Source organism: Chinchilla lanigera, unplaced genomic scaffold (genome assembly GCF_000276665.1).
Source record: "Chinchilla lanigera isolate Chin_1 unplaced genomic scaffold, ChiLan1.0 scaffold00106, whole genome shotgun sequence".
NCBI lineage: Eukaryota > Metazoa > Chordata > Mammalia > Rodentia > Chinchillidae > Chinchilla > Chinchilla lanigera.
In genome coordinates, this window is record NW_004955507.1 from 5575748 (window position 1) to 5588275 (window position 12528).

The 12528-nt window shown below is 40.5% G+C and overlaps 1 protein-coding gene and 1 pseudogene across 1 annotated transcript in view; both read left to right on the top strand.

Annotated features, from left to right (window-relative positions):
• Entpd7 (ectonucleoside triphosphate diphosphohydrolase 7) overlaps positions 1-12528 on the top strand; it is a 42124-nt gene that overhangs the window by 22960 nt on the left and 6636 nt on the right. Inside the window, exons 5-9 of the mRNA XM_005407671.2 lie at positions 436-539; positions 2887-2943; positions 6697-6830; positions 10266-10432; positions 11533-11857. Of these exons, the coding sequence (XP_005407728.1) occupies positions 436-539; positions 2887-2943; positions 6697-6830; positions 10266-10432; positions 11533-11857 (787 nt within the window). The remainder of the gene's footprint in view (positions 1-435; positions 540-2886; positions 2944-6696; positions 6831-10265; positions 10433-11532; positions 11858-12528) is intronic.
• On the top strand, positions 6880-8153 carry LOC106146957 (annotated as a pseudogene).

Below are 12528 nucleotides of genomic sequence, written 5' to 3' on the forward strand. Positions count from 1 at the left end.
TCTTGGCACATGCCTGTAATCTCAGTAGTCTGAGAGGCGGGGGCAGGAGGATTGCAATTTTGAGCACAGCCTGGTCAATTTGGTGACTTAGTGAGATCCTGTCTCAAAATAAAAAATTAAAAAAGGGTTGAGGATATAGCTCAGTGTGAAGGCCTTGGGTTTAATTCCCAATGCAGAAAAAAAAAATTACCGAAAAGAAGCAAGGCTGGGCAAGTTGATAGGGTGGGTGAACTGTGATGATACCACAACAAGACCAAGTAAAAGGACACTTAGTTAAGACAGTTTGCAAGGAGAGATTGGCTTGTTTTGCTTTTTGAAAGATGGCATTTTACTATTTTGCCAGGTTGGCCAAGTAGCTGGGACCACAGGCCTGCTGAATTACACCAAGTAAGAAGAGAGTTAATGATTAACTTTTCGATTTTTCTTTTTTTGCAGGAAGCAGTTGGCTATCTTGGCTGACCTGGTGAAGGATTTACCACTGGAGTTTGACTTCCTTTTTTCTCAGTCTCAGGCAGAAGTGATCTCCGGGAAGCAAGAAGGTAGTGGGCCTTGACTTGTTTTTTTAAGGTGCAACCGGGTCGTTTTTTCAGCCAGTCACCATTTCCCTTAGCTATTGCATTAGAATTACTCGGTATAGCTGGTTTTTTATTTTTCTGCCAACAGTTTTCTTGATTTTTACTAAACAGTTTCTGTATTCTGCATTGGTATCTATTTTAGACTACTACTTCTATCAGGCTTTAACTTAGTACTAAGCACCATGTTTAGAGTGTATTAATATTTAATGATGATTCTAAATGGATTTTTGGTTAGCTAACAGTATTTTTGAAAATATATAGTTCTAGGAATTGTATTGAGTTTGCTAAATTCAAGTATAAAGCAAATACTAGCTTAAATAAGGGGAAATTTTAACTTCAGGGAATGATTAGGATGCATTACTTTTGTTATAGGTGCTTCCTTTACTGAAGCTACTATGTAGTTGTTTTGTTTTGTTTTGGTTTTTTGAGACAATGTCTTGCTATGTAGTTCAGGCCGGCCTTGAATTCTCTGCAATCTCCTGCCTCAGCCTCCCCAGTGCTGGGATTACAGGTGTGTGGCACTGTGCCTGGCCTTATTTCTTAAAAAAGGAGGATATTGTATATCTTCTAGCTCTGGTCTGCTGAAAGAAAAATAATTACCTTTCTGAATTTTAATTTTGTATTTTTCAGTCTTAAAATCACATTTCCTTCTTAATATTGTTTCTTTGCTGAATCTATTTATTGCAAGACAGCTTGTATTTCTTGGTTGCACAGCTGCTTTAAGTCTTTGATAACTAATATATGTGTCATCTCGGGGTTGGCATCTTTGGACTGTCTTTTCCCTTATAAGTTTTCTTTTGGTTCTTTGTATGACAAGTAATTTGTTTATATCCTAAGACTATTGTGGAGGGGTCACATTCAGACTCAAGTTGTGTGGGCTGTAATTCTATTAATGCATTTATTCAATACTTAGACCCTGCTACTGTGTTTGGATCTGTCCCATGTCTGTAAACGAGTGGTCAGTTGAGCCTGGGCAGTGGCTTTGTCTGTGGTTCAATTCTCAAAGCCTTTGGTGTATAATTTAGGGTCAGAGGCATACATGTGCGCCTCAGAAGTAAGACCAGTTCATACACAGCTTAGTCCCTACTCTCATGATAATCCCAATACTTTCTTGTTCTGTGGAGCTCACTTTCAGGTTCTCTGGTCAGAAAATTAGGGTGTGTGTGTGTGTGTGTGTGTATGTGTGTGTGTGTGTGTGTGTGTTGAATTTAAGGCCTTTTCACTGAGCCACACCCACCCACCATCACCCCCCTTTAAAAATTTTTTCTTTTTTATTTTGAGACAGGGCCATGTTAAGTCACCAAGTTGCCCCGGGTGGTCTTGAACTTGTGATCCTCCTGCCTCAGCCTCCCACAGTGCTGGGATTATAGGCATGCAGTACCACACCCAGAAAATGAGGCTTTTAATGTGCCTACTCTGCCAAGGACTTCCCATGATTGCATCTGCATCCAGGGCCAAGTGGTAGGACACAGGGAGAAAAGTAAGCAGTATGAATGTGCCCCACACAGGCTATTATTCTTCTGCCTAGGGAGAACTCGCATTCTTTAGAGTTTTAGGAATCCACCCACCCTGCACCTCTGTTGCTACAGGACTGTCTGGGGCAGAAAGGGACACACAAAAAGAAAAAAAAAAAAAAAAAGCAGCAACACTCTCTGAACTGGTGGGGTCTCCTTTTTCTACTCCTTGGACCAGAAAGTCTTGAAGTTATTTCTGCCCATACCTGATTCATACTTTCATGTTTCAAGTTGCTTTTGAATCTAGGCCAAGAAACATCTGTGGGGAAAAAATGAGAGGCTCACTGCTGGGTTGGGGTAAATTCTGGACTCTTTCTCAGTGTGTGTCTTCCACTTACCAGAGCTTTCACAAAGCGACTGCATGCGTTCTGAGTAGAATTTCTCTTTGCACTCAGAAGTGCTTCTTCTGCCTTGCCCAGTAGAACTAAAGAATTCACATTTTTTAACGTCTATTTCTATAGTTATTCATTACAGGAAATTTGGAAGATGCAGGTAATCCTTTTTTAAGCTTAAAGGCTGGATCTCACTCCAGGCCAGGCTTTCACTTGCTGTATAGCCCAGGCTGGCCTTATCCTCACAGTCCTTCTGCCACAGCCTCTTAGGCAAATAATTTGCTAAGAGGGGAGGAATCACAAAATAAAAGATTTAAAATCTATACACTGAGAGTATAGAATAAAATACAGTACAATGACTTTTTTTTTCTCCCAAGAAAAGGGGAAGAGAGCAGTCCTAGGAAGATGTGAGCACATGGGCTAGCAGTAGAGAATTAAGTGAGGCCTTTTGTGTTTCTTCTTTAGGGGTTTATGCATGGATTGGTATCAACTTTGTTTTGGGAAGATTTGACCATGAGGATGGTGAGTAATACTGTCTTACGGTAATTCTTTAAGGGCTGAAGGGTTAAGTTATAATCTATTGGTAGTGTCTAAGTGCTAATTTGGAGTTATTTTTCTTTCTCTCTCTCTCTCTCTTTTTCTTTCTTCCTTTATTTTTTCTGTGTATGTAGTAATGGGAATTGAACCCAGGGCTTTTGCACACTCTCAGGCCTTTCTTCTTCTTCTTCTTTTTTAATTTTGTGACAGGGTCTTATTAATTTGCTGAATTTCCCAGGTTGGGCTTGATTTTGTGATTCTCCTGCCTCAGCCTCCCTTAGTATTGGGATTACAGGCATGTACTACCATGCCCAACTGTTTTTCTTTCTTGAAATTTAAGCTGCTTCAACACACACACGTATGCACACACACACACACACACACACACACACAAGCTGTCTCATTTTCCAGTCCTAATTTGCTTTCTTTATTTCTTTTTAACTTTTTCATATGCATAGTTTCAAACATTTTTTTCTTTTTTTTTCCAAACATTTATAAAAGTAGAATAAATAATAAAATGAACTTCCTTGGAACTATTACCCAGACTCAACAGTCAAGAGTTTGGAATTTTTTGTTTCCATATTTCCTCCGCATAAAACGTGTTTTCCTCTTTTTTTTTTTTTTTTTTTTTGTCTTTTTGAGACGGGGCCTCACTATGCAGTTCAGGCTGGCCTTGAGCTCACTTTGTAGCCTAGGCTAGTCTCGAACTTGCAATGGTCCTCCTGCCTCAGCCTCCCCAGTGCTGGGATTACAGGTATGTGCCACTACGCCTGGCCAATTTTTTTTAAAGCAAACACCAGATGTTACATTTCATGTTCATATATGCCAGTGTGTATCTCTAACAGTTACAAAACAGAACAAATGACAAAAAAAATCCAAAATGCCATTCTAAAATTAACAGAATTAACAATTCCTGATTGTATGCATATAGGACCTATCTACTACCCAGATAGAGATTTTATTAATCTTCCTCAAGAATGTTCGTTTGGGGGCTGGGGATTTAGCTCAGCGGCAAAGTGCTTACCTGGCAAGCACAAGGTCGTGAGTTCGATTGCCGGTACCAAAAAAAATAAAATAAAATAAAAAAATAAAAGAGGCAAAACCGAGTAATTTAATAGAATGAATTTGCCACCTTCTGGAATTGGTCTTCTGAAGTGATGGTGAACCGATGGCCCGTGTGCCACAGTGGGCACATAGAGCCCTCTGTCAGCACAGCAACCAGCAGTCGAGTGTCAGATAACAGTTGTTTTTTCTAAAATAAAAACCTCAGTGTTCTGCTTTAGTTGCAGTGTTGGCACTTTGCGATAAGTAAGTGGGTTTTGGGTTGCAATGTGTGCACTCACTCTAAAAGGTCACCTCCCTCATCCTTGTGGGATCTGTGACGGTACCCTTTGCTCTGTGTCCTGGTACTAGAGGTCACGTACAGATCGATCAGGCTCAGGTTCATCTGTAAGGTGATGCCGTGTGTTTCCTACTGCATCACGTCAGGGGTTTCATTAGTCTGGTTCTTTTACTTTTAGTCATGTTCAGACTGATGAAGTAAGGGTTCAGGCATTGCCAAGCCTGACCTAATCTGTTATAAAAATTCCTCATCCACCATTCGCCTAATGGTTGTCAGAGCCAATTGTGGTCATTACTCAGATATGTGTTTGCATTAGAGCTTGTAAAATAGTGATTCCCCCCCCCCCCCCGGGGTTTTATATAATGAACTTTTTATCATCAGCTCTTTTGGTTATCTTGAAATATAGTTCTTATGGGAAAAACAGGCTAAATCCTTGATTATTTTCCTTATTAAGCTTTTGAATAATTTCTTGGTATCCTAGCACTTTTCAAAGGTAAACAGTGAACTTTTTTTTTAAACTTTCATGAACTAATGTGTAGGAGGCCCTGGGTTCGTTAAATCCCCAGGATGGGGAAGGAGTGGGAGAGGCCATCGCGTCTGCAGGAGCACCTTTAGGTTGGCCCTTGTATCCTTTTTAACATGATCCCAATACTTTTGTTATTTCTTCTGCTCTCTGACTTACAGAGGTATTCCATCCTCATTTCAGATACCTTCTACCTTAGACCTGGCATTGACCATTTTTTAAAATGAAAGCCTGCTTTATTTTGATGGAAAATAATATGTAAAGACTGTGGTTTAGATTCCAGGGGTGCTCATTCCTCCTGTGTTATCAGTTTCTAAGCTTTTCAGTGATCAGAGCAAGGTAATATGATTGTTTTAGGAAGGAGAAAAGTGAATTATGAGTTTGTACTGATGCTTCCAACTCATATTTAAGATTATGTATTGCTATCAAGAATGTATAAAGACCTCAAAAATATCAGACCTTCCAGATTTAAAGACCCAGTCCAAAAATGGGCATTGGAGATGAATACATACTTTTCAGATGAAGAAATACAAATGGCAAATAAATGCATGAAAAACTGTTCAGCATCACTGGTCATTCGAGAAATGCAGGTTGAAACAACACTGAGATTCCATCTCACCCCAGAAAGAAAGGCTGTCATCAGGAAATGAACCAGTAACAAATGCTGGAGGGGCTCTGGGGAAGAAGGAACCCTTCTGCACTGCTGGTGGGAGTGTAGACTGGTGAAACCACTGTGGAAATCAGGTGGACATTCCTCAAAAAAACTAGAATTAGAAGTCCCATTCCACCCAGCTATTCCCCTTCTGGGTATCTTAAAAACATCATGCCACGGCAATATATATGCACCCATGTTTACAGCAGCATAATTTGTAATAGCTAGGTCTTAAAAACAACCCAAATGCCCATCAACCAAGGAATGGATAAAAAAGATGTGGTCTTTGTATACAATGGAATAGTACTAGGCCATAAAGAAAGATAAACTTGAGTCTTTTATAAGTAAATAGGTGCAACTTGAGACCATACTCACAAGTGCAATAAACCAGATGCACATGTGTAAACATCATATTGTCTCCCTAGGGTAAGAAGCTGAAAGAGTAAATAAGATCCAAAATGTACAGTTGATACTGTAAAATGGAAGAAACTTCAAAAGGAAGAGGAACTGGGATAGGGGATGGAGAAAAGAAGGAAGAGAAAAGCAAGAGGAAAAAAATATATGAGATAGTTAAGTTATACTACTAATTTCTCTTAGTTCATTGAAAAGAAAAGTTTGTGGTAATATTGTTTGGACAGTTAAATGCCCATCTCTTGTACTCTGAGTAACTAATTTAAGGATAACAGTATACAATGTATTAACCATTGTTACCCTTCCATTATCTTGTTTTCAAATTTTTTTTTTTCTTTAAAATAAAAGATTATAAGTTTTGGCTTTGATTTTAACCAGTATCCTTTTCTTTCATGCTTATCTTTGTTCCTAAAGTTAGTAATATAGGCTGGGGATATAGCTTAGTGGCAAAGTGCTTGCTAAGCTTGCTCAAGGCCCTGGATTTAATCCTAGCACCAACCAAAAAATTAACATATACGTTTAATTATTCTAAAATAACAATATGAATAATATTACACTACTAGAATGCAATTTAAGATATTTGTTTCTTTTATCTTCAGGATATAATTTCCTGTGAATACATAGCCGAAGTATCATGTTTAAGTCACTTGAAATAACTCTTTATGTAATATATAGCCAGTAGCTTTAGATGAACTTGTTTTCGTTTGCTTCCACATTTGTAAAGGATGGCTGTTTTTTGAAGGGGAGGGTCCTTTCTTTTTGACTTTGGTTTTTACTTACTGGGGCCCTTTTGCTGCTTTATCATTTCAGAATCAGATGCTGACAGTTCCCAGGAATCAACAACAGGACGCCGAAGGACAGTAGGGATCCTGGATATGGGAGGAGCCTCTCTCCAAATTGCTTATGAAGTTCCTACCTCAACCTCTGCCCTCCCCCCAAAACAGGTGTTTGGCTATTCATGGAAATTTAGTCAGAAATGACAGTATTGTGAGAAAGAAGAACATTGTCTTTGGCCTTAGACCAACCTGTGTGGGTCCAAATACTTGTTCAGATGCTTGTGTTATTTTGAGTTCCTTCTCTGAGCCTCAGTGTCCTCATGTGTAAAAAGGCATAATGATAGTTCTACCTTAGTTGTGAGAGGAAGTAATACTATGTGTGTGATGCACTTGGCAGATTGGCTAGTTTATAAGTATTTGGTACATTCTACCAGTTACAGCTAATACTCCTTATCTTCTGTGGTTGCCTGAGGAGTAACCACAACACTAAGTCCTGGAGCACAGTTATTTGAAACATACCTTTTGTCCCATATATCCCTTCCCATTACTAATAATTCAATTCCTGTGTCTCTAATGTTCTTTATCCTACCAGAATGTGAGGATGTATTTTGAGGGAGAAGTTTGATCATAGGAGGGAAATGCAGTTTTTATTATTGAGCATCTACTATGTGCAAGAAATGTGAAATGTTTATTAGTTCTGTAGATAGTGGGGAGCCAGCAAAAGTTTTGAGTAGGGCAGTCAGGTGCTTCAGTTCCATCATAAAACAAACTCTGAAGGTCCTTTCCATTGCTGAGTTTTGTGACCATGTTGGCTATGATCTGATGTGTTTTAGGAGAAAATTTTTGGTATAAGTAGGACAAAGAAATGTAGGTCAGGGAGTCTTGAGTGAGAAGTGGTAAGAAGTTGAATGAGACAGTGTAAGTGGAAATGGAAAAGAGGAAACAGATTTTGAGGAATGTTTTGGAGTGAAAAAACCAATGTAATTGTAATTGGGTAACTGGTTGTGGTAGTACGATGGCCAGGGATGCTGACGGTCCAGGAAGGGTAACCAGGAGGGTAAAGATCTCATTCACTGAGAGAAGGCACAGGGGCAAGGGCAGAGTTGATGCTAAGTAAACAATAAGGTTCTTAGAGGTTTGGGTGACAGCATCCATTGGTCTCCTAGCTCTTAAGTTTTAAAATGAGGCTCGCCATCATGGCTCTCATGGTGCGAGTCGTTTATTGTGGCTCTTGAGGCTACAAGCCCAAGTATCTCCATCTCAAGGAGAAGCTGGAAGATGAGTTCCCCGGATGCCTGGACATCTGTGGTGAGGGGACACCCCAGTTCCCCGGCTTCTTTGAAGTGACCGTAGCTGGGAAGCTGATTCACTCCAAGAAGGGAGGCGATGGCTTCCTGGACACGGACAGCAAGTTTCGGAAGCTGGTGGCTGCCATCAAAACCACCTTGGCTCGGGGCTAGTGTGCCCTGAAGGCAGAGCTCAGGACCGTGACACCGCCCCCCCCGCACCTGGATGGGAAGGACCGAAATGTCTCTGGATGCCTGGTCTTTCCCCGACGCCCTTGCGGCCGCTGGGTGGGGTGGGGGTCGACGCCCGTCTCTGCCTCTGTGGGATGTGTGTCTTCTGGGATCCGCTCTGGCACACTGCCCATCCCCATCCCCATCCCCTGCCCTGCCCCCCATGCCTTGGGCCCCCTCCGAATTGGCCCCGTGCTCCCCTCCAGGGAGCTGAGGGTCAGGGTGGGGACAATGCTTCCAGCAACAGGCAGAGGCTCACGGTGAAGAAATGGTTCACATAATAAATGCTGGATGAGTTTAAAAAAAAAAAAAGTTTTAAAACGAATGAGTTCAATGTTGGATGTGTTGAAAGAAGAATGTATATGTAAGAATTTCCACAGAACTGTGGAAAATATGATTTTGGCAATCAACATAGATCTCCGTGGCAGGGTTGATGACTGAGAAGTTTTTAGTCTACTTGTTGGTACATATTCAATAGATAAATAAAGGTACAGTTCTGGTTCTAAGGAGTATGTGACAAGTAGCACTGGGGTATACATTTTTAAATGACTTTAGCGTGTGCATATTTAGAAAGCGATACTGTTATAGAAAGTAGCTTGTAAGCAAGAAATTAGAAAAAAAAAAAGAAATTAGATATACACATAGCAATATAATGACTTTTATACATGGATCTTAGTACTTAATGAAAAAGGAAAGAAACAGTGAAACATATAAAGCATTTAAAAAAAAATTTTAAATCCCTAAATGCTTAACATATTTTTTGTACATTCAGAAAGTTGTGCATATGCAAAAGTTGTACCACCCTCACTTTAGAATTTCAGAACATGTTCATCACCTCAAAAAGAAGCTCTATATTCCTTAGCAGTTATTTCCTATTCTCTCCCTACCCCTGACAACCACAAGTCTATTTTCTGTCTTCTAGGGATCTATCTGTTCTGAGTTTTTCATATAAATTAAATCATACAGTGTCCATTTATATCTACCTGTTGCTTAGCAAGGTGTTTCCAAGGTTCGTCTGTGTTGCAGCGTGCAGCAGTACTTGATCACTTTTTATGTCTGAATAACATTCCACTGTACGAACGTGTCATGTTTTGTTTTTCCATTCATCATTTGATGGCCATCTCAACCTTTTGCCCATTTTGGTTGTTAGGAATAATACAGCTGTGAACTTTGACGTACACATTTTTGTGTAGATGTAAGTTTTCACATCTCTTGGGTGTGTACCTAGAAGTAGAGTTGCTGGCTGTCATAGAATTTTCATAACTTAAAAATAAATAAAAAATAATAATTTCCATTTTACAATAATACACATGAAAATTGCTCATTAAGCACATTAGAATGGTTGCCTATGGCAGGGACTAGGTATAGGTATGGCTATGAGGATAAATAGGAATCAATAAATAAAACAAGGACTTTGCAGTGACAGTGTGCCTTGAGCTGAGGAATGTGATTATTTGCCTTCTGCACTAAAAGAAAAATTTAAAAACCACCTTTTCATTGGAAGTAAAATGAAATTGAACTTTCCCAATGCCCAAATCTGTCGCAGGAAATATTAGGAATTCTTTTTTGTTTTTTTGTTTTTTTCTGGTACCGGGGATCGAACTCACGACCTTGCGCTTGCCAGGCAGGCGCTGTGCCGCTGAGCTAAATCCCCAGCCCCAATATTAGGAATTATTAAATAAACTTTAGAAAAAGTCAGAGCATAGATCTCATGACAGTCCCCCAAATTCCTTTCTTATTAAAAGATTGTTTTCTCTAATTATGAAAATAGCACATTCCTATTGTGGAGAGTTGGAAAGCACAGAGAAAATGACATCAACTATAATGATTCTACCTCTTATAACCAAAGATAGTGTTTGAGTCTATAATTTGGTATTTAATCTTCCAACCTGGCCTTTAATTTGTACACTTTGGTGCAGTCTCATCATTTCATCTCTTATTAGCTAAAGTAATGGTATGAGGACGAAAGGATGCAGTAAAATGTTTGAAAGAATAGTTCTGGAAAATGAGGCTTGGTGTATGAGCAGTGTTCTAGCTTTCTAGAAATTAACTTGAACTAAAATTCTCTTTTGTTTTTTAACATCAGGAAGAAGCTGCCAAGATCCTATTGGCAGAGTTCAATCTGGGCTGTGACGTACAACACACTGAACATGTGTACAGGGTTTACGTCACAACCTTTCTGGGTTTTGGAGGTAACTTTGCCCGGCAGCGCTATGAAGATCTTGTGCTGAATGAAACTCTTAACAAAAACAGGTACATTTGATATAAGACCAGGTTTATAAAATAGAATATGATTAGGCTTCAGATATTAGGAAGACATATTCGTATTCCACTAAGGTGGATAAGTGCTTGCTGCCTCCTTTCCGATCACCCTTGCCAATGGGACAGCATTTCTCTCCTAGGGAGAGATGACTTGGATGAAGTCTGTTCGTTATTAGGACTCATGAAAAGTTCAGTAGTTTATTGTGATCTGTCCCTGTGTCCCAGGCAGGCATGGCATCTCAGTGATAAGTGAGGCTAATTAAATGTTTAAAATATGTGGTATAAGGTAGCTCCTCCTAATTTCCATCCTAGTGCTCCAAACATGTTTGTTGCATTTCCATCCTAGATGTGCCGCTCACATCTGTTTAGGAACTGATGAACAGTTAACTTCAGCTGGCACATTTATTAATCGCCACATAATTTCCATCCTGCACATTAATCTCTAGGAAGGAGAGCACAGTGTCTAGACAAGCAGACTAAATAACTGGAATTGTGTGCCACCACGGCAGGAGTCAGATGCCATCCCTCTGTCTACTCAGAGGCTCCTGCCCCTGCAGGTGGCTCCCTGGAGCTGGTGCTCCACCTGTTCTGTCTCAGTGCTGCTCATTCAGGGCCAGGCATCACCACTGTGCCAGTGCCATGGTGCCCTCCTCAGGACATCCTCCTCAGCCCTTCCCGCTTTGCCTCTTTGCAGTTGTGACTTAAAACGCAAGAATGACAGTCAGCGTAGTGAGAACCTTGTACTTCTGAGAGACATGCAGGAATGCAGTTCAGGTGAAGAACAGCTGATTCACATCTCCAGTTTCACTGTACCCTGGAAAACGGACGTGCTGACAGCAGTGTTGAATAAAATTGATCACCGTCCTCTCTCTTCCTCTCTCCCTCCCATCCTCCTTTTTTCCACTCCCCCCTTTTTCTAAGTTTAATTAACTTAAGTATATGTACATATGATACTACTGCATATTAATACTCCATTCCACCCTTGTTTCTAGGGATATCATGAAAATGACAAGGTATCTAGGAAGCACATTGTGTTTTTTCAGTGAGAGTGAGTTCATTGGACTTCTGTTTTGTTTTTGTCATTGCGACAGATTGCTGGGAGAGAAGACAGGCTTGAGTCCTGACAATCCATTTCTGGATCCCTGCCTGCCTGTGGGACTGACAGATGTGGTGGAGAGAAACAGCCAAGTCCTGCATATCCGAGGAAAGGGAGACTGGGCAACGTGTGGGATGATGCTGAGCCCGCTGCTGGCTCGCTCCAACACCAGCCAGGCCTCACTGAATGGCATTTACCAATCGCCAATTGACTTTAACAACAGCGAGTTCTATGGCTTCTCAGAATTTTTTTACTGCACGGAGGATGTGTTGCGCATAGGCGGCCGCTACCATGGGCCAACATTTGCCAAGGCTGCTCAGGTAAATCATTAATGACAAAGATGACTCAGCTGGTAGCAACCATTTACTGGATGCCTAATTTTGTGCCAGACACCGTGCAGGGAGTTTTGCATGCATGATCTCACTTGATTTTTTGCAGGGGCCATAAAAGCTCACATTTTACAGAGGAGAAAGTGCACTCAGAAAAGTTAAGGAAGCCAGGCATGGCGGTACATGCCTGTAATCCCAGCACTTGGGAGGCTGAGGCAGGAGAATTGCCATGAGTTTGAGGCCAGCCTGGGCTACATAGTGAGTTCAAGGCCCGCCTGAACTACATAGCAAAACCCTGTGTCAAACAGACAAAGTTAAGGAACCCGCTATGCTAAGCTGCCTTCTAACTAATTTAAGTTTTCCTGGCTGTCATATTACCCAGGTATAAAATTGATGTGGTCGCTAATGGTTTTTACTGTTAACTTTCCCAAAGTTTAATGTTCATGGCTTAAAGTATCATCTCTTTTATTTTTCCCTTTGCTGGATGTCTTGTTATATGTGCTTTTGGTGATGATGTCATACAGTGGACAAATCCATTTTCTTTCTCTTGCTTTGAGGTGTTAAGAGGTCAGAGTGGTATGGAGCCACTTAGAATACTAGATGTTGGGAAAAACAGCGATGTTAAAAGTATTATTTAAAATTAAAATTCTATATATATTACA